Source organism: Rattus norvegicus, chromosome 5 (genome assembly GCF_036323735.1).
Source record: "Rattus norvegicus strain BN/NHsdMcwi chromosome 5, GRCr8, whole genome shotgun sequence".
Classification (NCBI taxonomy): Eukaryota; Metazoa; Chordata; class Mammalia; order Rodentia; family Muridae; genus Rattus; species Rattus norvegicus.
In genome coordinates, this window is record NC_086023.1 from 121554879 (window position 1) to 121581614 (window position 26736).

At 39.9% G+C, this 26736-nt stretch overlaps 1 protein-coding gene across 7 annotated transcripts in view; it reads left to right on the forward strand.

Moving 5' to 3' along the window:
• The window catches only part of Lepr (leptin receptor), a 183467-nt gene that overhangs the window by 145144 nt on the left and 11587 nt on the right, over positions 1–26736 (forward strand). For 5 of the 7 annotated variants that reach the window (NM_012596.2, XM_039109265.2, XM_039109264.2 and 2 more), the window contains exons 15-18: positions 756–938; positions 5069–5164; positions 6669–6774; positions 7823–7898. In NM_012596.2, the coding sequence (NP_036728.2) occupies positions 756–938; positions 5069–5164; positions 6669–6774; positions 7823–7898 (461 nt within the window). Of the gene's footprint in view, positions 1–755; positions 939–5068; positions 5165–6668; positions 6775–7822; positions 7899–10282; positions 10875–26736 lie in introns of those variants that run through there. The other 2 variants (XM_063287157.1, XM_039109266.2) reach the window with 1 other exon arrangement.

The window sequence follows — 26736 nt, forward strand, 5'->3', positions numbered from 1 at the left end:
GATTGAGATAGGATGTCACCACATAGCTCTGGCTGGCCCAGAACTCACTATGTAGACCAGTCCAGCCTTAAACTCATAAAGACCTGCTTGTCTATCCTGTCAGAGGTGGATAGAAAGCACGTGCCAACATGCCTGGACAGGAATATGTTTTTTTTTTTTTTTTGAAAGAAAATCACCAGGAACTTGATCTTGGAATCAGGACAGAGAAAACATCTTGAGGGGATGCTCTTGATTGGGAACTAAGTTTCCTCCCATGGGTTTGGGGTGGAGAAGTCTTAGCTTCCAGTAGACGTACACTTTGTCAGGTTTTCACAGCTCAGAAAAAATGAAGCAAAACAAGGGTGACTTCTGCATAGAAAAACACACTCATCAGAGAACGGATTGAGACAGAGCCTGTGCTTCTCAGATGTGGAAATCCACCAAGGATTTCTCAATGACTCTACTAAGGACAGTATTTGAAAGTGTCATTCACCAGTGGGAGAGAAGAGCATGTGGGAATAAGAGAGTATGGTTAATAGACTTGTGTGGGATTCCAGGTGAGAACAATTTTGACCCTATCAAACTTCTATTTTTAGATTTGGGTAGAATCGCTTTTCTTCTCCATATCATAGACTCCCGCATTATGCTTGTGTGATCTCCGTGCCATTTGTATCCATTGTCTGCCTCTTCCTTTATCCCTCTGGGTTGTTTCTCAATGCAGATAGTAAATTTTCATTTATCTCAAATTTAAAATAAATTCCTTCTCTTCCCCTCAGTGAATGCTGTGCAGTCACTCAGTGCTTATCCCCTGAGCAGCAGCTGCGTCATCCTTTCCTGGACACTGTCACCTAATGATTATAGTCTGTTATATCTGGTTATTGAATGGAAGAACCTTAATGATGATGATGGAATGAAGTGGCTTAGAATCCCTTCGAATGTTAACAAGTATTATATCCATGGTATGTGTACTGTGCTTTTACTTAATTAGTATGACACTGTAGATTGGCAATTCTGATAATAAAGCATTTAATGACAACCTCAAGCAAGGATGTCAACCTTCCAACTGAATTATAATCTTCTTGCCTGGTCAGAATGTTTGCTGTATTTCTGTGAGCATTTTTCTTTTATATTTTACACAGATGCAATCAGGTGTCCTAAACCTTCTCCCCGACTCGTTCTGTCAGAATGGGACAATCGTATAAGCTTTTATAAGTGTACATAGGGTATTTAGTTGAGCTCGTGTTGCTTTTGTCTTACGTTTTAATATCTTAAAAGGTCTAATGATAAATTTCATACCAACTCAGTACCTAATTATAATGTCACCAAGCAGTGCCTGGGAGGGCTAGGCTGGAAGTCTGAGGACTTTGCACCTGCTGACCTAGGTCAGAGTTATCTCTCCTAGAGCGGCCAGTTTCCTTGAGAGGTAAGCGTCTAGGACAGCAACAGCTCTAGGCAGAGCCTGACAGAATTGTGCAGGATTAGGTAGGGAGGCCGGGGGTTGCTTGCTTACACCATCTAGATGACCCACACTTCCCTTTTACGCTCAACACCCACAATTTATCTTCAGGCTGAATTTGTTTCTAAATTATAGGCATGGAAACACGTTTACGGTCCGTGCTGTTGGTAGTTATACTGTAAATCAGACGAATGATGAATGTAGACCTCTCAGAGCTCTGCCATTTGTGGGCTGCTGTCCTCACATCGTTAGTATCAATGACAATCACTGTCAGATCTGTCTTGAACATTGCTGTGGGAATTGTCATGTACCATGTGTTTAGATCCCAAGACAGCACAAGAGAATTCTTTGTCTTCATGCCATTCGTTGTATGACTTTTGCAGACTACATTCAATGGGAAAACTAAGTAAGTTAAATTCACATAGGAAGAAAATCTTCCCTACTCTGAGGATGATAGGAGAAGGGAGAACATGCTATCCTAGAGTAGAAAACTCAGGAACAACAGAAAATGTTCCTTGAACTCGAACAAATTGGCTCTAACTGGAGCATGTCCTTGGAAAACTAGTCTTAGGAGTTTTGAAAACTTAAAATTTAAAACAAAGATCATTACAGGCAAACTTTGGAGTGCTTAGGTTATTTTTGAAATTCTTTTAGCCATTGTAGTTATTTGAATAGGCTTGGCCCATATGGAGTGGTAGAATTGGGAATTGTTGCTTTGTTGGACAAAGTGCATCACTGTGTGGTTGGGTCTTGGAAGTCTCTTCCTATACTGAGGCTCCACCCATTGTGGAAGAGAGCTTTCTCCTCGATGCCTGAGCCGATAGTCTCTCCTGGTTACCTTCAAATCAAGATGCAGAAGTCTCAGCTCCTACTCCACCACAATGTTTGCCTGCATGCACCCATGCTTCCTGCTATGATGATACTGGTTTAAACTTCTGAAACTGTAAGCTGGCCCCAAGAAAATGTTTCCTTTATAAGAGTTGCCTTGGTCACGATGTCTCTTCATAGCAATGAAAACCCTAACTAAAACAGAAGTTTGTATCAGGGATTATAGTATTGCTGTGGTAGGTCTGACCATGTTTTTGTTTGGAGGAATGTGGATTTGGGGACTTTGGAAAGCAGTGGAATGCTTTAAGGGGAGCATAATGGGCCAGTTTAGTAAGTGTCCGGAAGGCAGTGTTGCAGAAAGTGATTTGAATTCTGGAGGTCTGGCTCTAGAGATTTCAGAGAAGAGTTTTATTATGCAGCCTAGAGACCATTCTTGTAATATTTTGGTGAATAATGTGGCTGCTTTTTGTCCTTGTCTGAAGTGTCTGCCTGAGGCTTAGGTGAAAAATTTCGGATTAATTGCATTGACAAAGGAAGTCCCAGGAAAGCCCAGCATAGACTTTGTCCTCTGGTTTAATTTCATGAGGAGCATTTCAATCAAGTATAGCAAGCTTAGAAAGGAAACATAAAAAATATATGGTTCATGTAATAAAAGGGCACCTGGAAGTTCAATAGAGCTCTATCCTGGAATCCATGTTGGGTCAAGATCTGATCCAGCTAAGGTTATTGTTTATAAGTTTGCAGTTGAACAAGGAATAGTTACATATGTTAGGCATTATTATTACCCAGTAATTGTTTTCATTTGAACTTTTAGTCTGAAATAATTACAATCCAGAAATGGAGGGCATACCTGTGATCCAGATTTTGGGGTTGGATAACAGAACCTTTCTATCTAGATCTTTAGGAATAGAAGCCATGAAATGCTTATACCCTGGTATGGTGGTACATGTCTTTAATCCCAGGAGAGATAGGCAAGCAGATCTGTGAGTTCAAGGCCAGCCTGATACAGAGAAAGTTTCAAGTAGAGAAAAGCTTAGATCCATGAGTGGTGGTACTCACTTTTAATCCCAGAACTCGTACACAGAGCCATGCAGATCTCTGAGTTCAAAGTCTATCTACACAGCAACTTCCAATACAGCCAAGCTTAGGCAAAGTTGGAGTTGGAAAACAGAGTACTAGTGATGATGTAATAGAACAAAGAGGGTTTGTTCCCGCTCCCGGAAGACATCTGCAGCCTTGGCCATGAGGCTCTAGCTTTAGAGTCAAGAATAGAAGGGGTTACTGGGACAGTTGATGGTTATCTGGACTAGGAAATTAGTGGTGATTAAGAAGACACTAGCATCACAGAGGTGAAATCTTCTGGGAAGGTATTTTCTGATATCACAAAGAAGCTGTGTTCCAGAGATAGCCAATGTTGCACCTCATGCTGCACGTGGAATTGTTCATGTATAAGAATCACCCAGGTGGTACTGGTTTTGGAGGAATGAAAGGGTCATGGAGAGCAGCTGGGACTTGGCACTGTGAGAGGCCAGGGAAGGCCATTGGTGAAGGCGAAGCCTCAGGTGCAGTTGATAGTTTAGGACCAAAAGGGTCATCCAAGATTTTGAGTCTTGGCATGATGATTGGAGCCTATGAGAGGCTATTGGTGAAGCCTAGTTTTTGTGGAAGACTTGAGTGTATTCAAGATGACAGTATAATGGGGTGATCACCAAGAACAGCAGTAATGGAGTCAGTCAACCTGATCTTAGAATTCTACAGAGGGAGGAGGTTGACATGTGACCAAAGCCTTTTGGAAGAGGCCAGAAGATCCTGGAATAAGAAGCTCTAAAGTTGAAGTTGCCTTGGGGACTCCAAAGTGTTAGTTGGCAAAGCTGTGGCATGCCTGCCAGGAGAAGCTGCTAACAGGGAGTGGAACCGCCTACAAGAATGACATTTGTTGCTGCTGAATCGCAGATCTGCCCACAGAGAATGAAAGCAGTTGGAGAGCTGTAGGGTGCTTTGAAATTGGACATGGAGACGTAAAGTTTGGGGTTTTATTAGCTGGTTTTTGGTCTTGCTTTTGTCCAGTATTTCCTCGCTATGACATTAGAATGGTAATGTATATCCTGTTCTATCATATGTTGGATATATCTGATCTGCTTTTTGATTTCAGTTTTATAAGGGGTTACGATTCAGAGATGGCATGAACTTTGAACTTTGAACTTTTAAGTATTGATGAGACTCTGGAACCTTGGGGATTTTTAAGGGTGCGCTAAATGTATTTTTGCATTATGCTATGTTTAGGTGTGGCCCCATAATAGACTCATGTGTTTGAGCAAGCCTATGGGGACTAGGCAGTGGAATGTGGTGGTTTGAATATGCTTGGCCCTTCTATTAGGAGGTATTGCCTTGTTGGAGGAAGTATGGCACTGTTGGCGTGGACTTTGGAGGTCTCCTCCTATGCTCAGGCTCCACCCATTGTCGAAGAAGGTTTTCTCCTAGCTGCCTGAGGATACCAGTCTGTCCTGGTTGCCTTCAAATCAAGATGCAGAACTCTCAGCTCCTTCTCCAGCACAATGTCTGCCTGCATGCTGCCATGCTTCCTGCTATGATGATACTGGATTAAACCTCTGAGCCTGTAAGCCAACCTCAATCTGAATGTATCAGAGTTGCCTTGATCATGGTGTCTCTTCATAGCAATGGAAACTCTAACTAAGATAGCCATCAAGCCAATCTTTAAATAATGACTAATGTTCAGACAGAATAGCCTTCAGTTTTCTCTATAGGTTTTATTCTTAATTTACACGAACTTTTTTCTCTTTTCAGATAATTTTATTCCTATCGAGAAATATCAGTTTAGTCTTTACCCAGTATTTATGGAAGGAGTTGGAAAACCAAAGATAATTAATGGTTTCACCAAAGGTAAAAAAAATACGTACATTCTTTTTAAAAATGTATTTGTGTATGATACAGTGGAGTACTGATGCTCTGCACAAGTGACCCACACCCAACTAGAGGCCAGGATTCCTCTCCTTCTACTCCAGGTCCTGGGGGTTGAACTCAGGTCTTCGGGTTTGCATGCAAATACTTTTGCTACTGAGATGACTCCCTGACCCTACTTTACTCTTCTTTTCACTGTATACTTTGAGGTTTGTCAGAAGTTAGGCTACCACTGGATAATCTCTTCCTGATAGGATCATGGAAGAGCTACATGTGTCATTGTGTAGTTCAAGGAAATTTATTTATTTATTTATTTGTTTGTTTATTTATTTATTTATTTATTTATTTATTTATTTATTTATTTTTGGTGTGGAATTGGATAGTTATATTCAGCAGGCACCTTTTGTTTGGATTACTGCACTTACCCATGTTTTAATATTTATTACTTCTTAAGTTATTAAACCCAAAGAAACCAATAATAGAATTCAAAGTGAAGCATTTTAATGGCTTCTAGAATCATCTTGATTTATTACTGGACAATATATGTTGAGCATGTTCCCTAGCCTGGAGACCAAGTGGTGAACATAAGTCTGTCTTTGTGGAACTTAAGTCTCATCGCTGCCTGGGCAGTGATGGCCACTCAATGCATTATTTAAGATAGAGCACCAGGTGCAAGTCGATGCTATGAAGGGAAATCCAGTGAGTATCAGAAAAGTTAAAATGTGGCAGGGAAAGGATAGAGATGATTTCCTGTGGGCTCCAGTGCTCGAGCAAAGTCTGAGTACAGAAGAGAAGAACATTGTAGGCTGGGGGGCCATGTGCCACACCCCAAGGCTTGAATGTGGTAGCTGAAGCAGTATCAAGAACATCATGCCAGAATGGCTCATGCAAATAACCTGAGACCTTCAGCAACAAAGATCCAGGTGTGCCTACAGCTTAAAAGATGGAGATGGGCAGGTGCTGGCAGCAGGGTCTGCAGAAGCTGGTGGTCAGTTCATCACAGCAGTTTAACTGCTGCTCTGTCTCACAGTTTAAAAGGTGGAGCAGCGGGGCAATGCATGCTAAACAATGTTTTTACTTAACTTCAAGTACAATACTAGAAAAAACAACTATTAGAGTGGTTACATTGTATTTTCATTTCTCCTTTAACAATATTTATTTTAATTTTTACATGTATGACTGTTTTCCTGAATGTGTATGCATGTGTAACATACATTCCTGATCACCTCAGAGGCCAGAGGAAATCAGTTATTAGATATCCTGACTCTAGAGTTACACATGGTTGTATGCTGCCCGGCGGTTACTGGAAACTGGAGCTCAGCCCTGTGTAAGAGCACTGAGAGCTTGGGTTCTTAGCCCCGTTCCACTTCTGCAGCCCCTCTTTTCTCCTTTATCAATTTCTTTATGTTTGAAGTACTGTAGACATGTGTGGAGTTAGAATGTGTCCTGAGCATGATTTTACAGAATAGTTTTATGTCTCTTTCAGATGATATCGCCAAACAGCAAAATGATGCAGGGCTGTATGTCATTGTACCGATAATTATTTCCTCTTGTGTCCTGCTGCTCGGAACACTGTTAATTTCACACCAGAGGTATTGCACTTGGATAAGGGCTTTTGCCATAAAGATTGTAACTTAAATATATTGAAAGTCTGACATAAACCCTAACTCACAATATTAACAAATATAGATGCACTAATAAGGTTTTTGCATATATTCCCTATGCAATTTAAACGACAGAAAAGGAAGGTCGTTTTCAGGAAATCCCTTTTCGTCTTGATATGAAAGAGTACACTTAAAGGCAGAACTGAGCTTTAAAATGTTTTTCTGTAAACTGAATGGTGTTGGTGGCTTTAATCTTAGCACCTAGGAGGCAGACACGTGGATCTCTGAGTTCTAGGACAACCAGAGCTACACAGAGAAACACTGTTTCAAAAGAAACAACAACAGAAGTTTTGTATATGCATTCAGGAATTAGCTGACTGATAACCGGAAATCCATGAGGGCATGCTCCTAGACTTGGTAAAAATGGCCTTTAAGCTCTGCAGTTGGGAGAGAAGGTGTTAGTGTAACCATGAGACCCAAAAGTAGTTGTTTCACTGTGAACCAGATGCATTCCATCATGGCAGTGGGCAGCACTCTGTCCTCACAGGGCTCCAGGGGTTCCACATTGCTTCAGAAAGCTCTAAGCTGTCTGGTTTAGTAAATGGCCTTAAGTTCTCTGGTGGCTCTGAGGGATCATACCACACTGCCGAGACACCTAGACCACAGGGTGATCTCACACACGTCAGATGTACAAAAGCTTAAGTCCTCTATCAAACAAGTGAGGAGGGTAGGCATTACATTCTGACCTTGTGTTTCAGTTGAATGAGTGCTGTAGTACCATATCCCATGAACTTACTTCTCATATTTCATATAGTGGCCGTTTAAAATATTTTCTAAGCGAACCCTATGTAAGGGAGTACAGAGCCTGGCACACAGCATAAGAGAGGGTCTTCATAAAATTTTATTGAACATTTTGTGGATTCAAATGTAAATGTGGATCTGACCCTACTGAGCTGATGCTTATCATGTATGTTAAATGCTAATATTTTAAGTCTGTACATTTTTGTAATCGTTGTGCTTTATTTCTCCTTTGCAGAATGAAAAAGTTGTTTTGGGATGATGTTCCAAACCCCAAGAATTGTTCCTGGGCACAAGGACTTAATTTCCAAAAGGTCACTTTTTAAGTATTTACCCAAGATATCTAAGGTTGCAGTTTAGATACTCTATTACATAGAGATCTTTAAACATCTTTAAAAGGCTTTATTTTGTCCTGTTCACTTTATTAATCCCGTTTATCCTTTGTCTATAGCAATAGCTGGGTTTTGGATTTGATCAGAGGAAACAAAGTTCAGTCATTTATCACATGAGAGTTGACAAGGTGTCTTTTTTTTTTCTCGTCACTGTACATAAAAAAATAAATACTACAAGAGGAAGGAACATTATAGATGGAGAATAGATAACTGACTAAAAGGGCTTTCTTTAGTCAAAAAGTTTAGGATCAATATTATGAGTTTCTGCTATTCAAAATTCATCATGACTTACAAGTACAGTGTTATTTTTAGACACTACAATCTGACTTCAGGATACAACATAATAAAACTCAGAGTGATGGAGATTTGTAGATGAGAGTAGGAGACACTTGGCAGTACTTAAAGGTTATAATAAATATGTTATTATTTTATGTTACTGCTTCACATTTATACCTTGTAGACTAATGCAGCCTTTGTATTGAACCTGGGCTATTCTGTCATAAATGTAGAAAAGAAAGGAAGAAAGAAAGAGAGAGAAAGGGAGAAAGAGAGAGGAAGAAAGAAAAAAAAAACCCAATGCTTATACTGGTTAGGTTCTTATTTCAGAATCAGTGTTACTTTCTCCATTTGTAGAAATATTTTACCTTCCAGCCTAGAATAAACATGCCCCCCCCCATGAATGAAGTGAAATTTGCGGAAAACATCTTGCTTGGAAGATAGGAGGAGAAAAATTGCTGGGAGGAGAGAAAATAGAGTGCTTTTAAAACTTTCTTCCATTTGTTTAAAGTGCTATTTGCAACCCACTGAGCCAATCTGTCAACATTCAAGTGGCATATGACTCGCAGTCCACATCGCACTGCTCTACAACTTATTCATGAATGCACAAGCACACGCTCCTGTACACACCACGAACCAAGCACACGCCATCAACAGCTCTGTTGGAAGCATTTTTCAAACAGATGAAACAAAACCTTGTTCTCAAAGAGGTCACTGTGCAACTTTGCGTTTAATCATCCTGATACCATTGCATCTAGTCTTTGCTTTTCCTAATGCTAGCCATATGCCTCTGGCCCTTCAGCTGTACTCTCCCTCTGTCTAACCATAGACTCCTTTCTTTTGGTAGTTTTACTCATTTTTTTCAAACAACATTACTCTTCTTTCTCTTTCACAATTAATTCATATAATAACATTTATCATAATTGTGGTAATATCTCAGATGCGTGTATCTGTCATTCGTGCATTTGTTCTGTAGGCTCAGAGTGCATGTTTATAGGTAAGGAGAGATTGCTGCTCAACTCTACATGAACAGATTTTTAAGAAATCATCTTTGCACTCCAAGAAATAAGAGTAGGGCTGAGCAGAGTGGCCAGGTTGAAGGAATAAGAACTTGTCCTTTTGTTTTTGTAACGTCTGTTCATTTTACACACATATATTCATTCATACTAATTTTTATTATCTTACAATATCATTGTAAACCTGTCCTCTGCCAATCTCATTGCTAGACCTTGGAGCTATATTGAGAAGAAAAATTGTATATTCTCCTGTGTTGTATGTATCATCTGGTGGGGAAGATAAAGAATATAGATCATTAAAACTAATGTCACAGCCATAGGCTACAATGTGCTCTGGGTTAGGATGTGGGAACCTGGCTTGGAGCATGGATGGGTATGAGTGGGCACAGGGTGACACTGGACCTAGGGGTTGTGTTGTACACCTGGAATGCATATCAATTTTTGGAAAACTGAGGAAGGAAGATTATTGTGAGTTCCAGGCCAGCTAGTGCTGCATAATGATTTTGAGTCTTGCATGGGTTACATAGGAACAGTGTCTAAACAAACAAACAAAATGGGAAAAAATGATAAAAGTTTAAAGGAAGAGGGCTGGGGGAGGAGAGAAATTGATACTTGAGTCAGATCTGGCTGGTGTCTAGTCAGTATCTGGCTCTGTGATGCAAAGGGTAGACACCTGGCAGGTCAACTGATAATACGTTTTCAAGAGGAAACATAGTTGACAGACTGTGCACATTTTCCTTTTAAATATGAGTGTTTTTTAAAACCAAAAATGACTAAATTCTATCTAAATATGGGAACGCTTCACTAAGTGGGAACAGATGAATCAGGTCAGTCATCAGACTGCGTGGTAAGAGGAAGTTAGAACTCTCTCCCTCCAGTGAGGCGTATTTGTCAATTTTTCTTCATACTACAGTGAAAAAGTAATTTAAGTTTTACTTGAGACAGAGACATACTTGTCTGTCATGAGCAAATGCAGTTTGGACCTGTACTGGATAAATGTTTCTTCCTTTCCAGATAATGCCTGGCAGAAATTAGAGGATATAGAGTGGATGCCGACAAATGCCTTTAGACTCTGGCTTCCCTGGCTGTCTCACATCTCCCCTATTGGAGCTAAGTGTGGTGCTGTATTTAGCAGGGTATCTGGCAGATATTTTAAGTTAATTGAAATATCACCCTAAATTTCCAGATTCTGGTAAACTGAAGTGAATTTCAAAAATTATTGTATTTATGTGTGTGCACATATGTGTGCAGGTACCCACCGAAATCTGCAGAGGGCATCAGATGCCCCAGAGCTGGAACTGACAGTTGTGAGCCTGATATGAGTTCTGGGAATGAGCTCAGTCCTCTGGAAGAGCTGCAAGCACTGTTAACTGCTGAGCCATCTTTTCAGTCCCTCATGTATAGATTAAAAAAAATTGGGGTTTGAAGATCCTCATTTGTGAGAAATTCTTTCTTACCTTTGCAAACACTTTTTCTCATTTTTAGTATATGTATTCATATTTTACTGTCTCATTTTCAATATATGTGGTCACAGTTTTTAAGTATTTCTAAGGCATAACAAAGATGTAATATTAAGAATAAATAAAGGAAAAGAATAAATCAATAATCCAGATGGTAGTGACAGACACCTTTAATCCCAGTACTAAGGAAACAGAGATAGGTAAATCTGTATGAATTTGAGACATGCCTGTTCTACAAAGAAATTTCAGGACATCTAGGGGTATCTACAAAGAAACACTGTCTCAAAAAATGCCAAACAATCAAAGAAAAAAACAAACTAACTAACAAGAATCAATCAATGATAAGACAGTTTGAAGATGGGTTGATACCCTGCGCTGGCCACATACCCAACTTGGTTTCAAACACAAATCCTTCTGACATTGTGTTAACCTTGCCATCATTTTTATATTAACATTTTAACCATAATGTAGTTAATTGTCTTGAAATCAACTCTCAAAGTAAGATGAAATTGTCCGTTATGTGTTACATATACCTTTATACAATTAAAAAAATATAGGTATGAGCTTTGACTGTGCATTTTTCTAGAGACAATATATACAAAACACAAAATTTCCTTTGTATTTACAAGTAAACAAATGATCAACATCCTTAAACATCAGGGAAGTGCAAGTCAAGAGCACAAGCTAGGCTACACAGCTTGGAGATGTCCATCACAGCAAGGGAACACGTAGTGAATATCTTTAGATATCAGGGAAATGGAAATCAAAATCAGAAGGTGCTCTCCACAGCTTGTGAGATGTCCATCACTGAAAGGACAGAAACACCAATCCACAGACACCTAGGCTTTCAGACAGCTGTGGGGATGTAAAAACAGTGCTGGCCTTTTAAAGGACCTGGCAGTTCTTCCCAGCTTAACTCAGGACTCAACAATCCATTTTAACATATCTAGCAAAAAAGAAGACGAAACTTACAGATGAATATTCTTGAATATTCATATAGGAGTTATTAATAGTAGCCAGAACCTGAAAAAAATCCAAATGGCCTTCAAATGATGGATGAACAAATATGGTATATCCAATTAAAAATAAACGGAAAAATGAATAAATGTGCATATATACACCCTAGATACTGCACACCAAACAGCAAATGGGAAACTATTTTAAAAAATAAAATGCAGTAGTTTTTTTTAAAGGTGTTTTTTAATATTTACAATTGTAAATAAATATGTCTTTTATATAAAACTATTTTGTTCTTTGAATCCTAATTTTCATGAACGTTGCTCTTTACGAATGTGCACTATACCTATAAATTCTGGGCATTTAATCTCTTAAGATTTTTTTGAAATTAATTCCGTCTACTTTAAAAATTTTTCCTTTCCTTTGGTTTGTATTATAACAAAAGCTATACTGTCTTAGTCACAGTTTTCTTGCTGTGAAGAGATACTATGATCAAGGAAACTCTTATAAAAGAGAACATTCATTTAGGGGCTTACTTACAGTTCCTGAAAGTTACTCCATTATCATAATGGCGAGGAATGTAGCTACACACAGATAGACCTGGTACTAGAAACACAGCTGAGAGTTTTGCATTCTGAACCACATACTACAGGCAAAAAGAGGCCTGGTGTGGGCTTTCAAAACCTCAGAGCTCACCCAATGACATATCTCTTAAAACACTGCCACATTTACTTCAACAAGGGCCTACCTCTAGATCCTTGTAATACTTCCAAAACCATTCATCAATCAAGAACTAAACATTCAAATATATGAACTCATGGAGGCAATTTTCACTCAAACCACCACATTCCACTCCACTGCAACCATAAGCTTATACATATATCATAATGCTAAAATTCATTCAGTCGAAATTTAAATGTCTTCTTAGTCTTTCATAGTGTCCACACTACTTCAAAGTCCAAAGTCCATGTCTTTTCTGAGGTTCAAGGAAATCTCTTAACTATAACCCCATGTACAATCAAAATAAAAGAATCACACCACACATTTCCAGTATACAACAGTACAAAATATATATTGCCATTCCAAAAGGAAGGAAAGGGCTCATAGTAAGGAACTATTGGACCAAAGCAAGACCGAAACCCATCAGGGCAAAGTCCAAATTTTGAATCTTCCATGTGTGATGTCTAAGAGCTCTTCATATGTCCATCTTCTTTTAGCTTCATTGACTACCACACATTTCTCTCTCTGAGGCTGGTTCAGTCCCATGTTAGAGATCTCCTCGGCAGGCATCCAGTGACTCTGGCATCTCTAACATCTTGGGGTCTGCAACACAATCCAGGCTTCATCTTCACAGCTTCACACAATGACTCCTCTGGGTCTCCATGCAGAAGGCTTCCCCATTAAATGCATGGTCTCATTAGCTTTTCCTAAGCTTGGAGTAAGAGTCTATAATCCCTTTCCTGTATGTATCCTTGACTCTATAACTGAAGGTGCCAGTTCTTTTGCTTGCTGAGGCTGCAACTTGGGCCCTCTTTTGTACTGTATTTGCATAAACTTTCATTTGTTAGTGGATTTCTGTGCTACTTAAGCTTTCCTTTAATTTCTTTTCATAAGTTCAAAACTTAACTGGGTAGGATCTTGCCCTGAAATTCCACTCCTCTTTTTTTTCTGTTTAGAATCAAACTAAATAGAATAGTGTCTTTAAATACTTTATTTCTTTGAGCACAGGACTTAGCTCTGTTACCTTTACTGATTGGTCTTTTCTACTCAAACTGTACATTTTGTATTTTTCCTTGCCTCACTTGCTTTGTTTTTATTGTATATCAATTATAACTACATGACACAGTCAATACTAGACTGTCCTTGAATCTCCTCTGCCAATGCCATTAATCTAATTCTTCCATTTTAGCATCTATCATATTCTTAGGACAAGAACAAGACAGTGACAGACCTTCTCCAACAAGTTTATACCTGGTTGAACAAGACAATATCCCTGAATCCTAATCCTCTCAAGCAGATCATCAACTAGGAAATAAACATGCAAACATGTGAGCCTATGGGACCCACTTTAATTCAAACCACCACATATACTAAACTAAAGATGTGAGTTTAAGGTGAAAAAGGCAGCAGTATAAAATCTTTTCAAAGAAAAAGAACTTCGGAAATGTCTCAGTTTGTATAATACCTACTATAGAAGGAACTGGAGTTTGACCCACTGGAACCAATAGAGTGGCATGATGTCTATATTCCCAGTGCTCTTAGGGTATAGTAGGAGCAGGGGCACAGAAAATTCCAAGAAGTTTTCAGGCCATGTAGCTGATAGAAACAATGGTTGAAAACTAATAGACACTGTCTCAAACAAGGTGGAAGGCAAGTACAAGCACCTGAACTTTCCCATTGACTCCCACTCTCTTAGACTCACTCTCAAATATACTTTTTAATTACCTGTCAGCCCTGATAATAAATAGTACAGCAGTACCATGTCATTAAACATATTTCTCCCAAGATATTTTTGTATACAATACTTCCTGTTGTCTTTTAAATTTCATATGATAAACACATACCAAACTAGAGGAATAAAAGATCTGGTGGTGTTGCTTCATGCAGAGTACTTGTCTAGCATGTAGGAGCTGTGAGTTCAGTCTTCAGCTTAGAAAAAAGTAGTGCCTCTATAATGACATAGTATCTTAAAAACCAAAACAAATGACTTAATATTATATCTTTGATTTTTCCGTATTTGTTTCATTCCTCATAATAAGTAGAGATCCAGTTTGTTCTTCTTGCTGACCCCTTCTTTTCCTCTATAGATTCCCCCTTTCACTTCATACTCCCAGACTTTCCTGCCTGCACTCAGGTTTGTGTCACTAATGATCAGTAATTCTTTGAGGGGTCCTGATTGTTGGCATACTGCCCTTGTCATTCCAGACTCTGTTGAGCTGTCTCCTGGTGGTTCCTTGATCCTGTGAACACTGCATATTTATGGTCACCCTTCTCGCCCCATGGGAGAGTTCATCATTTGCCAGATTTCCCTTCCCTGAGCAATATACCACCCCTGCTAGTAGAAGCATGGGTGCCAGAGTTTTGTTTTTTTTTTTTTGTTTTTTTTTTCTGGTGCATGCTCTGATTTCTGTTTGCTCTTTTATGGGTCTGAAAGAATACAAGTGTGTAGCTTTGTACAGAAGACTATTAATGGTATAGCCTCCTGTTTCATCCCTCCCACAATGACAGTACTTTCAATTGTTTTGGTTTTACTTTTCTTGACAGGTCACTTATGTGTCCCTGAATACTTAGTGCTCTTACAACAGCATGTGGATGGTACCACATACTCACAACATTGGGGCATTTACTTATGTGCACATTGTTCTGTAAGGTTTTCAGTTCTCTGAACCTTTCGATAAACTGAGTTATTATTTTCCAAAGAGAAACATTTAAACCACTACTTTTTAAAAAAATACATACACACATTATACGTTTTATTTCTTATTTACTTGATTTCTTTAGCATTTTTATTGAAATTTTTTATTTACATTTCAAATGTTCTTCCCTTTTCCACTTACTGACCATAAGCTCCCTATACCATCCCCCTGCTTCTTCTTTTATAAGGATGTTCCTTCTCTCAAAATATCCATCTTCTCACCTTCCTGCCCTGACATTCCCCTATAATGGGGGGGTCCAGCCTTGGCAGGACCAAGGGCCTCTCCTCCTATTGTTGCCCAACAAGGCCATTCTGTGCTACATATGCAGCTGGAGCCATGGGTCTGTCCATGTGTAGTCTTTGTGTAGTGGTTTAGTCTCTGGAAGCTCTGGTTGGTTGGTATTTTAGTTTGTGGGGTTGCAAGCCCCTTTACCTCCTTCATTTCTTTTTCTGACTCCTCCATTGGGGACCTTGTTATCTGTTCAATGGTTTGTTGCTAGTATTCATCTCTGTATTTGGCCTGCTCTGGCTGAACCTCTCAGGAGACAGCTATATAAGTCTCCTGTCAGCATGTACTTCTTGGCTTCACCAATATTGTTTAGGTTTGGTGGCTGTGTGTGTGTGTGTGCGCGCGCATACATGTATGTATGTATGTATGTATGTATGTATGTATGTATGTATGTATGTATGTATGTTTGGACTGGATCCCCAGGTGGGGCAGGCCCTAAATGGCCATTTCTTCAGTCTCTGGTCCAAACCTTTTCTCCATATTTCCTCCTATGAATATTTTTGTTCCCCATTTTAAGAAGAACTGAAGTATCCTCACTTTGGTAATTGTTTTTCTTGTCTATGGATTGTCTATTTGTTAATTCGATCTTTTGGGCTAATATACATTTATCAGTGAGTGAATACCATGATTTTTTTTTTTTTTTTTTTTTTTGGTGATTGGGTTACCTCACTCAGGATGATACTTTTTTTTTTATCTTTATTAACTTGAGTATTTCTTATTTACATTTCGGTTGTTATTCCCCTTCCCGGTTTCTGGGCCAACATACCTCTAGCCCCTCCCCATCCCCCTCTATATGGGCTTCCCCTCCCCATCCTCCCCCCATTACCACCCTCCCCCCAACAATCATGTTCACTGGGGGTTCAGTCTTGGCAGGACCAAGGGCTTTCCCTTCCACTGGTGCTCTTACTAGGCTATTCATTGCTACCTATGAGGTTGGAGCCCAGGGTCAGTCCATGTATAGTCTTTGGGTAGTGGCTTAGTCCCTGGAAGCTCTGGTTGGTTGGCATTGCTGTTCATATGGGGTCTTGAGCCCCTTCAAGCTCTTCCAGTTCTTTCTCTGATTCCTTCAATGGGGGTCCCGTTCTCAGTTCAGTGGATTGCTGCTGGAATTCGCCACTGGATTTGCTGTATTCTGGCTGTGTCTCTCAGGAGAGATTTACATCCGGTTCCTGTTGGCCTGCACTTCTTTGCTTCATCCATCTTACCTAGTTTGGTGGCTGTATATGTATGGGCCACATGTGGGGCAGGCTCTGAATGGGTGTTCCTTCTGCCTCTGTTCTAAACTTTGCCTCCCTATTCCTTGCCAAGGGTTTTCTTGTTCCCCTTTTAAAGAAGGAGTGAAGCATTCGCATTTTGGTCATCCTTCTTGAGTTTCATGTGTTCTGTGCATCTAGGGTAGTTCAAGCATTTGGGTTAAAAGCCACTTATCAATGAGTACATACCATGTGTGTTTTTCTGTGATTGGGTTACCTCACTCTGGATGATATTTTCCAGTTCCATCTATTTTCTTTTTTTTTTTTTTTTGGTTCTTTTTTTCGGAGCTGGGGACCGAACCCAGGGCCTTGTGCTTCCTAGGTAAGCGCTCTACCACTGAGCTAAATCCCCAGCCCTGTTCCATCTATTTTCTATGAATTTCATGAAGTCATTATTTTGATAGCTGACTAGTACTCCATTATGCAAATGTACCACATTTTATGTATCCATTTCTCTGTTGTAGGGCATCTGGGTTTTTTCCAGCTTCTGACTATTAAAAATAAGGCTGCTATGAACATAATAGAGCTTGTGTCTTTGTTTTATGATGAAGCATCTTTTGGGAATATGACCAAGAGAGGTATAGCTAGGTCCTCCGCTACTACTATATCCTGTTTTTTGAGGAACTGCCAGACTGATTTCCAGAGTGGTTGTACCAGCTTGCAATCCCATTTCCTGGATGACTAAGGAACTTCTCAGCCATTCTATACTCCTCAGCTGAGAATTCTGTGTTTAGCCCTTTACCCCATTTTATAATCGCATTATTTGGCTCTTTGGAGTCTAATTTCTTGAGTTCTTTGTATATATTTGATATTAGCCCCCTGTAGGATGTAGGATTGGTAAAGATCTTTTCCCAATCTGTAGGTTGCCATTTTGTCCAATTGACAGTGTCCTTTGTCTTACAGAAACTTTGCAGTTTTATGAGGTACCATTTTTCAACTCTTGATCTTGGTGTTTTGTTCAGGAAAATTTACCCAGTGCATGTATGTTCTAAGCTCTTTCCCACTTTTTATTCTATTAGTTTGAGTATATCTGGTTTGATGTGAATGTCCATGATCCACACGGACTAAGCTTTGTACAGGGGGATAAGAATGGATTGATTTGCATTGTTCTACATGCTGACCTCTAGCTGAACCAGCACCATTTGTTGAAAATGCTATCGTTTTCCTCATTGAATGGTTTTATCTCCTTTGTCAAAGATCAAGTTCATTTCTGGGTCTTCAATTAAATTCCATTGATGTACCTGCCTGTCTCTGTACCATTCCCATACAGTGGTCAGGGATGGTGATTCCCCCAGAATTTCTTTTATTTATTTATTTCATTAGATATATTTTTTTATTTACATTTCAAATGTTATTCCCTTTCATGGTTTCCTGTCCATAAGCCCCCATCCTCACCCTTTCCCCCATATGGGTGTTCCCCCCATCTACCTCCTTTACTTCATCCCCTCCGACATTCCCTTGAACTGGGGGTACAAACTTGGCAGGACCAAGGACTTTCCCTTCCACTGGTGCCCAAACAAGGCTATTTTCTGCTACATAGGCAGTTGGAGCCCTGGGCCAGTCCATGTATAGTCTTTGAGTAGTGGTTTAGTCCCTGGAAGCTCTGGAAGCTCTGGTTGGTTGGCACTGTTGCTCATATGGGGTTGCAAGCCCCTTCAGCTCTATCAGTCCTACTTCTAATTCCCCCAACGGGGGTCCTGTACTCAGTTCAGTGATTTGCTGCTAGCATTGACCTCTGGATTTGACATGCTATGGATGTATCTCTCAGGAGAGATCTATATCTGGTCCCTTTCAGCATGCACTTTTTAGCTTCATCAATCTTATCTAGTTTTGGTGGATACATACACACACACACACACACACACACACACATATGTGTGTGTGTGTGTGTGTGTGTGTATGTGTGTGTGTGTCACGTGTGGGACAGGCTCAGAATGGCTGTTTGTTCAGTCTTTGCTCTAAACTTTGCCTCCATATTCCCTCCAATGAATATTTTTGTTCCCCCTTTTAAGAAGCGGTAGGAGGATCCACATTTTGGTCATCCTTCGTCTTGAGTTTCCTGTGGTCTGTGGATTGCATCTTGGGTAATTCAAGCTTTTTGGCTAATATGTACTTATTAATGAGTACATACCAAGTGTGTTTTTTTGTGATTTGGTTACCTCACTCAGGATGATATTTTCCAGTTCATTCCATTTGCCTATGAATTTAATGAAGTCATTGTTTTTGATTGTTTTGTAGATGTACCACATTTTTTGTTATATTTTTTATTGCCCACAATAAAAAACATTTTGATGTATAATAGCTTTTCCCTTAAAATCATTATTTTATCTGAAATGTTACTTTTTCTATAATTTTCTTTTTTTTTCTTTTGATTAACTTGAGTATTTCTTATATACATTTCGAGTGTTATTCCCTTTCCCGGTTTCCGGGCAAACATACCCCTCCCCCCTCCCCTTCCTTATGGGTGTTCCCCACCCTCCCCCCATTGCCGCCCTCCCCCCAACAGTCTAGTTCACTGGGGGTCAGTCTTAGCAGGACCCATGGCTTCCCCTTCCACTGGTGCTCTTACTAGGATATTCATTGCTATCTATGAGGTCAGAGTCCAAGGTCAGTCCATGTATAGTCTTTAGGTAGTGGCTTAGTCCCTGGAAGCTCTGGTTGCTTGGTATTGTTGTACATATGGGGTCTCGAGCCCCTTCAAGCTCTTCCAGTTCTTTCTCTGATTCCTTCAACGGGGGTCCTATTCTCAGTTCAGTGGTTTGCTGCTGGCATTCGCCTCTGTATTTGCTGTATTCTGGCTGTGTCTCTCAGGAGCTATCTACATCGGCTCCTGTCGGCCTGCACTTCTTTGCTTCATCCATCTTGTCTATATGGGTGGCTGTATATGTATGGGCCACATGTGGGGCAGGGTCTGAAGGTGTTCCTTCAGTCTCTGTTTTAATCTTTGCCTCTCTCTTCCCTGCCAAGGGTATTCTTGTTCCCCTTTTAGAGAAGGAGTGAAGCATTCACATTTTGATCATCCGTCTTGAGTTTCATTTGTTCTAGGCATCTAGGGTAATTCAAGCATTTGGGCTAATAGCCACTTATCAGTGAGTGCATACCATGTATGTCTTTCTGTGATTGGGTTAGCTCACTCAGGATGATATTTTCCAGTTCCAACCATTTGCCTACGAATTTCATGAAGTCATTGTTTTTGATAGCTGAGTAATATTCCATTGTGTAGATGTACCACATTTTCTGTATCCATTCTTCTGTTGAAGGGCATCTGGGTTCTTTCCAGCTTCTGGCTATTATAAATAAGACTGCGATGAACATAGTGGAGAATGTGTCTTTTTTATATGTTGGGGCATCTTTTGGGTATATGCCCAAGAGAGGTATAGCTGGATCCTCAGGCAGTTCAATGTCCAATTTTCTGAGGAAACTCCAGACTGATTTCCAGAATGGTTGTATCAGTTTGCAACCCCACCAACAATAGAGGAGTGTTCCTCTTTCTCCACATCCTCTCCAGCATCTGCTGTCACCTGAGTTTTTGATCTTAGCCATTCTCACTGGTGTGAGGTGAAATCTCAGGGTTGTTTTGATTTGCATTTCCCTTATGACTAAAGATGTTGAACATTTCTTTAGGTGTTTCTCAGCCATTCGGCATTCCTCAGCTGTGAATTGTTTCTTTAGCTCTGAACCCCATTTTTTAAATAGGGTTATTTGTCTCCCTGCAGGCGGTCTAACTTCTCGAGTTCTTTGTATATTTTGGATATAAGGCCTCTATCTGTTGTAGGATTGGTAAAGATCTTTTCCCAATTTGTTGGTTGCCATTTTGTCCTAACCACAGTGTCCTTTGCCTTACAGAAGCTTTGCAGTTTTATGAGATCCCATTTGTCGATTCTTGATCTTAGAGCATAAGCCATTGGTGTTTTGTTCAGGAAATTTTTTCCAGTGCCCATGTGTTCCAGATGCTTCCCTAGTTTTTCTTCTATTAGTTTGAGTGTGTCTGGTTTGATGTGGAGGTCCTTGATCCACTTGGACTTAAGCTTTGTACAGGGTGATAAGCATGGATCGATCTGCATTCTTCTACATGTTGACCTCCAGTTGAACCAGCACCATTTGCTGAAAATGCTATCTTTTTTCCATTGGATGGTTTGGCTCCTTTGTCAAAAATCAAGTGCCCATAGGTGTGTGGGTTCATATCTGGGTCTTCAATTCTATTCCACTGGTCTATCTGTCTGTCTCTGTACCAATACCATGCAGTTTTTATCACTATTGCTCTGTAATACTGCTTGAGTTCAGGGATAGTGATTCCCCCTGAAGTCCTTTTATTGTTGAGGATAGTTTTAGCTATCCTGGGTTTTTTGTTATTCCAGATGAATTTGCAAATTGTTCTGTCTAACTTTTGAAGAATTGGATTGGTATTTTGATGGGGATTGCATTGAATCTGTAGATTGCTTTTGGTAAAATGGCCATTTTTACTATATTAATCCTGCCAATCAATGAGCATGGGAGATCTTTCCATCTTCTGAGGTCTTCTTCAATTTCTTTCTTCAGTGTCTTGAAGTTCTTATTGTACAGATCTTTTACTTGCTTGGTTAAAGTCACACCGAGGTACTTTATATTATTTGGGTCTATTATAAAGGGTGTCGTTTCCCTAATTTCTTTCTCGGCTTGTTTCTCTTTTGTGTAGAGGAAGGCTACTGATTTATTTGAGTTAATTTTATACCCAGCCACTTTGCTGAAGTTGTTTATCAGCTTTAGTAGTTCTCTGGTGGAACTTTTGGGATCACTTAAATAAACTATCATATCATCTGCAAATAGTGATATTTTGACTTCTTCTTTTCCGATCTGTATCCCCTTGACCTCCTTTTGTTGTCTGATTGCTCTGGCTAGAACTTCAAGAACTATATTGAATAAGTAGGGAGAGAGTGGGCAGCCTTGTCTAGTCCCTGATTTTAGTGGGATTGCTTCAAGTTTCTCTCCATTTAGTTTAATGTTAGCAACTGGTTTGCTGTATATGGCTTTTACTATGTTTAGGTATGGGCCTTGAATTCCTATTCTTTCCAGGACTTTTATCATGAAGGGGTGTTGAATTTTGTCAAATGCTTTCTCAGCATCTAATGAAATGATCCTGTGGTTTTGTTCTTTCAGTTTGTTTATATAATGGATCACGTTGATGGTTTTCCTTATATTAAACCATCCCTGCATGCCTGGGATGAAGCCTACTTGATCATGGTGGATGATTGTTTTGATGTGCTCTTGGATTCGGTTTGCCAGAATTTTATTGAGTATTTTTGCGTCGATATTCATAAGGGAAATTGGTCTGAAGTTCTCTTTCTTTGTTGTGTCTTTGTGTGGTTTAGGTATAAGAGTAATTGTGGCTTCGTAGAAGGAATTCGGTAGGGCTCCATCTGTTTCAATTTTGTGGAATAGTTTGGATAATATTGGTATGAGGTCTTCTATGAAGGTTTGATAGAATTCTGCACTAAACCCATCTGGACCTGGGCTCTTTTTGGTTGGGAGACCTTTAATGACTGCTTCTATTTCCTTAGGAGTTATGGGGTTGTTTAACTGGTTTATCTCTTCCTGATTTAACTTCGGTACCTGGTATCTGTCTAGGAAATCGTCCATTTCCTGTATATTTTCAAGTTTTTTTGAATATAGGCTTTTATAGTAAGATCTGATCATTTTTTGAATTTCCTCTGAATCTGTAGTTATGTCTCCCTTTTCATTTCTGATTTTGTTAATTTGGACAGTCTCTCTGTGTCCTCTCGTTAGTCTGGCTAAGGGTTTATCTATCTTGTTGATTTTCTCAAAGAACCAACTTTTGGTTCTGTTGATTCTTTCTATGGTCCTTTTTGTTTCTACTTGGTTGATTTCAGCTCTGAGTTTGATTATTTCCTGCCTTCTACTCCTCCTGGGTGTATTTGCTTCTTTTTGTTCTAGAGCTTTTAGGTGTGCTGTCAAGCTGCTGACATATGCTCTTTCCTGTTTCTTTCTGCAGGCACTCAGCGCTATGAGTTTTCCTCTTAACACAGCTTTCATTGTGTCCCATAAGTTTGGGTATGTTGTACCTTCATTTTCATTAAATTCTAAAAAGTTTTTAATTTCTTTCTTTATTCTTCCTTGACCAGGTTATCATTGAGTAGAGCATTGTTCAACTTCCACGTATACGTGGGCGTTCTTCCCTTATTTTTACTGAAGACCAGTTTTAGGCCGTGGTGGTCTGATAGCACGCATGGGATTATTTCTATCTTTCTGTACCTGTTGAGGCCCGTTTTTTTGACCAATTATATGGTCAATTTTGGAGAAAGTACCATGAGGAGCTGAGAAGAAGGTATATCTTTTTGCTTTAGGATAGAATGTTCTATAAATATCTGTTAGGTCCATTTGGCTCATGACTTCTCTTAGTCTGTCTACGTCTCGGTTTAATTTCTGTTTCCATGATCTGTCCATTGATGAGAGTGGGGTGTTGAAATCTCCTACTATTATTGTGTGAGGTGCAATGTGTGTTTTGAGCTTTAGTAAGGTTTCTTTTATGTATGTAGGTGCCCTTATATTTGGGGCATAGATATTTAGGATTGAGAGTTCATCTTGGTGGATTTTTCCTTTGATGAATATGAAGTGTCCTTCCTTATCTTTTTTGATGAGTTTTAATTGAAAATTGATTTTATTTGATATTAGAATGGCTACTCCAGCTTGCTTCTTCTGACCATTTGCTTGGAAAGTTGTTTTCCAGCCTTTCACTCTGAGGTAGTGTCTGTCTTTGTCTCTGAGGTGTGTTCCCTGTAGGCAGCAGAATGCAGGGTCCTCCTTGCGTATCCAGTTTGTGAATCTATGTCTTTTTATTGGGGAGTTGAGGCCATTGATATTGAGAGATATTAAGGAATAGTGATTATTGCTTCCTGTTATATTCATATTTGGATGTGAGGTTATGTTTGTGTGCTTTTCTTCTCTTTGTTTTGTTGCCAAGATGATTAGTTTCTTGCTTCTTCTAGGGTATAGCTTGCCTCCTTATGTTGGGCTTTACCATTTATTATCCTTTGTAATGCTGGATTTGTAGAAAGATATTGTGTAAATTTGGTTTTGTCATGGAATATCTTGGTTTCTCCATCTATGTTAATTGAGAATTTTGCAGGATACAGTAACCTGGGCTGGCATTTGTGTTCTCTTAGGGTCTGTATGACATCTGTCCAGGATCTTCTGGCCTTCATAGTTTCTGGCGAAAAGTCTGGTGTGATTCTGATAGGTCTGCCTTTATATGTTACTTGACCTTTTTCCCTTACTGCTTTTAATATTCTTTCTTTATTTTGTGCGTTTGGTGTTTTGACTATTATGTGACGGGAGGTGTTTCTTTTCTGGTCCAATCTATTTGGAGTTCTGTAGGCTTCTTGTATGCCTATGGGTATCTCTTTTTTTAGGTTAGGGAAGTTTTCTTCTATGATTTTGTTGAAGATATTTACTGGTCCTTTGAGCTGGGAGTCTTCACTCTCTTCTATACCTATTATCCTTAGGTTTGATCTTCTCATTGAGTCCTGGATTTCCTGTATGTTTTGGACCAGTAGCTTTTTCTGCTTTACATTATCTTTGACAGTTGAGTCAATGATTTCTATGGAATCTTCTGCTCCTGAGATTCTTTCTTCCATCTCTTGTATTCTGTTGGTGAAGCTTGTATCTACAGCTCCTTGTCTCTTCTTTTGGTTTTCTATATCCAGGGTTGTTTCCATGTGTTCTTTCTTGATTGCTTCTATTTCCATTTTTAATTCCTTCAACCATTTGATTGTGATTTCCTGGAATTCTTTCAGGGATTTTTGTGACTCCTCTCTGTAGGCTTCTACTTGTTCTCTAAGGGAGTTCTTCACGTCTTTCTTGAAGTCCTCCAGCATCATGATCAAATATGATTTTGAAACTAGATCTGGCTTTTCTGGTGTGTTTGGATATTCCATGTTTGTTTTGGTGGGAGAATTGGGCTCCGATCATGCCATGTAGTCTTGGTTTCTGTTGCTTGGGTTACTGCGCTTGCCTCTCGCCATCAGATTGTCTCTAGTGTTCTTTTGTTCTGCTATTTCTGACAGTGGCTTGACTGTCCTATAAGCCTGTGTGTCAGGAGTTCTGTAGATCTCTTTTCCTGTTTTCTTTCAGTCAGTTATGGGGACAGAGTGTTCTGCTTTCGGGTGTTTAGTTTTTCCTCTCTACAGGTCTTCAGCTGTTCCTGTGGGCCTGTGTCTTGAGTTCACCAGGCAGGTCACTTGCAGCAGAAAAGTTGGTCTTACCTGTGGTCCCGACGCTCATGTTTGCTCGTGGGGTGTTGCTTATGAGCTCTCCGCAGTGGCAGCAACCAGGAAGGTCTGCGCCGCCCTTTCCGGGGGCTTCCGTGCACCAGGGTTCCAGATGGCGTTTGGTGTTTTCCTCTGGCGTCCGAGCTGTGTGCAGAGTGCAGTCTCTTCTGGTTTCCCAGGCGTGTCTCCACATTTTTTTAAAATTCATTCCTCTGTTGAAGGGCAACTGGGTTCTTTCCAGCTTCTGGCTATTATAAATAAGGCTGCTATGAGCATAGTGGAGCATTCGTCTTTGCTGTATGTTGGAGCATCTTTTGGGTATCTGCCCAGGAAAGTTATAGCTGGGTCCTTAGGTAGTAGAATGTCCAAATATTCTGAGGCACCTCCAGAATGATTTCCAGAGTGGATGTACCAGTTTGCAGTCCCACCAACAATGTAGCAGTGTTCCTTTTTCTCCACATCCTTGCCAGCATTTGCTGTCACCTGAGTTTTTAATCTTAGCCATTCTGCTGGTGTGATGTGGAATCTCAGGTTTGTTTTGATTTGCATTTCCTTGATGACTAAGGATGTTGACCATTTCTTTAGGTGCTTTATGTACGTTCCATATTTTTCAGCTTAGAATATTTTGTTTAGCCCCCTCCCATTTTTTAATAGGGTTATTTGGCTCTCTGGAGTCTAAATTCTTGAGTTCTTTGAATATTTTGGATATTAGCCCTCTATCAGATGTAGGATTGGTAAAGATCTTTTTCCAATCTCTAGGTTTCTGTTTTGTCCTACTGTCCTACTGTTCTTTGCCTTGCAGAAGCTTTGCAGTTTTATGAGGTTCCATTTATTGATTCTTAGATTATCTTAGAGCATAAGCCATTGGTGTTTTGTTCATGAAATTTTTCCCAGTGCCCATGTGTTCTAGACTCCTCCTCACTTTTTTCTATTAGTTTGAGTATATCTGGTTTGATGTGAAGATCCTTGATCCACTTAGACCTCCAGTTGAACCAGCACCATTTGTTGAAAATGCTATCTTTTTTCCACTGGATGGTTTTAGCTCCTTTGTCAAAGATCAAGTGACTGTAGGTGTGTGAGTTCATTTCTGGGTCTTCAATTCTATTCCATTGATCTACCTGGCTGTCTCTGTACTAATACCACACAGTTTTTAATCACTATTGCTCTGTAATACAGTTTGAGTTCAGGGATGGTGATTTCCCCAGAAGTTCTTTTTTTTTTTCCCTGTGATATCTTATTTTATTTTATTTTTTTATTATCTTGAGTATTTCTTATATACATTTCAAGTGTTATTCCCTTTCCCGGTTTCCGGACAGACATCACCCTCCCCCCTCCCCTTCCTTGTGGGTGTTCCCCTCCCAAACCTCCCCCCCATTGCCACCCTCCCCGCATAGTCTAGTTCACTGGGGGTTCAGTCTTAGCAGGACCCAGGGCTTCCCCTTCCACTGGTGCTCTTACTAGGATATTCATTGCTACCTATGGGGACAGAGTCCAGGGTCAGTCCATGTATAGTCTTTAGGTAGTGGCTTAGTCCCTGGAAGCTCTGGTTACTTGACATTGTTGTACTTTTGGGGTCTCGAGCACCTTCAAGCTCTTCCAGTTCTTTCTCTGATTCCTTCAACAGGGGACCTATTCTCAGTTCAGTGGTTTGCTGCTGGCATTCGCCTCTGTATTTGCTGTATTCTGGCTGTGTCTCTCAGGAGCGATCTACATCCGGCTCCTGTCGGTCTGCACTTCTTTGCTTCATCCATCTTGTCTAATTGGGTGGCTGTATATGTATGGGCCACCTGTGGGGCAGGCTCTGAATGGGTGTTCCTTCAGTCTCTGTTT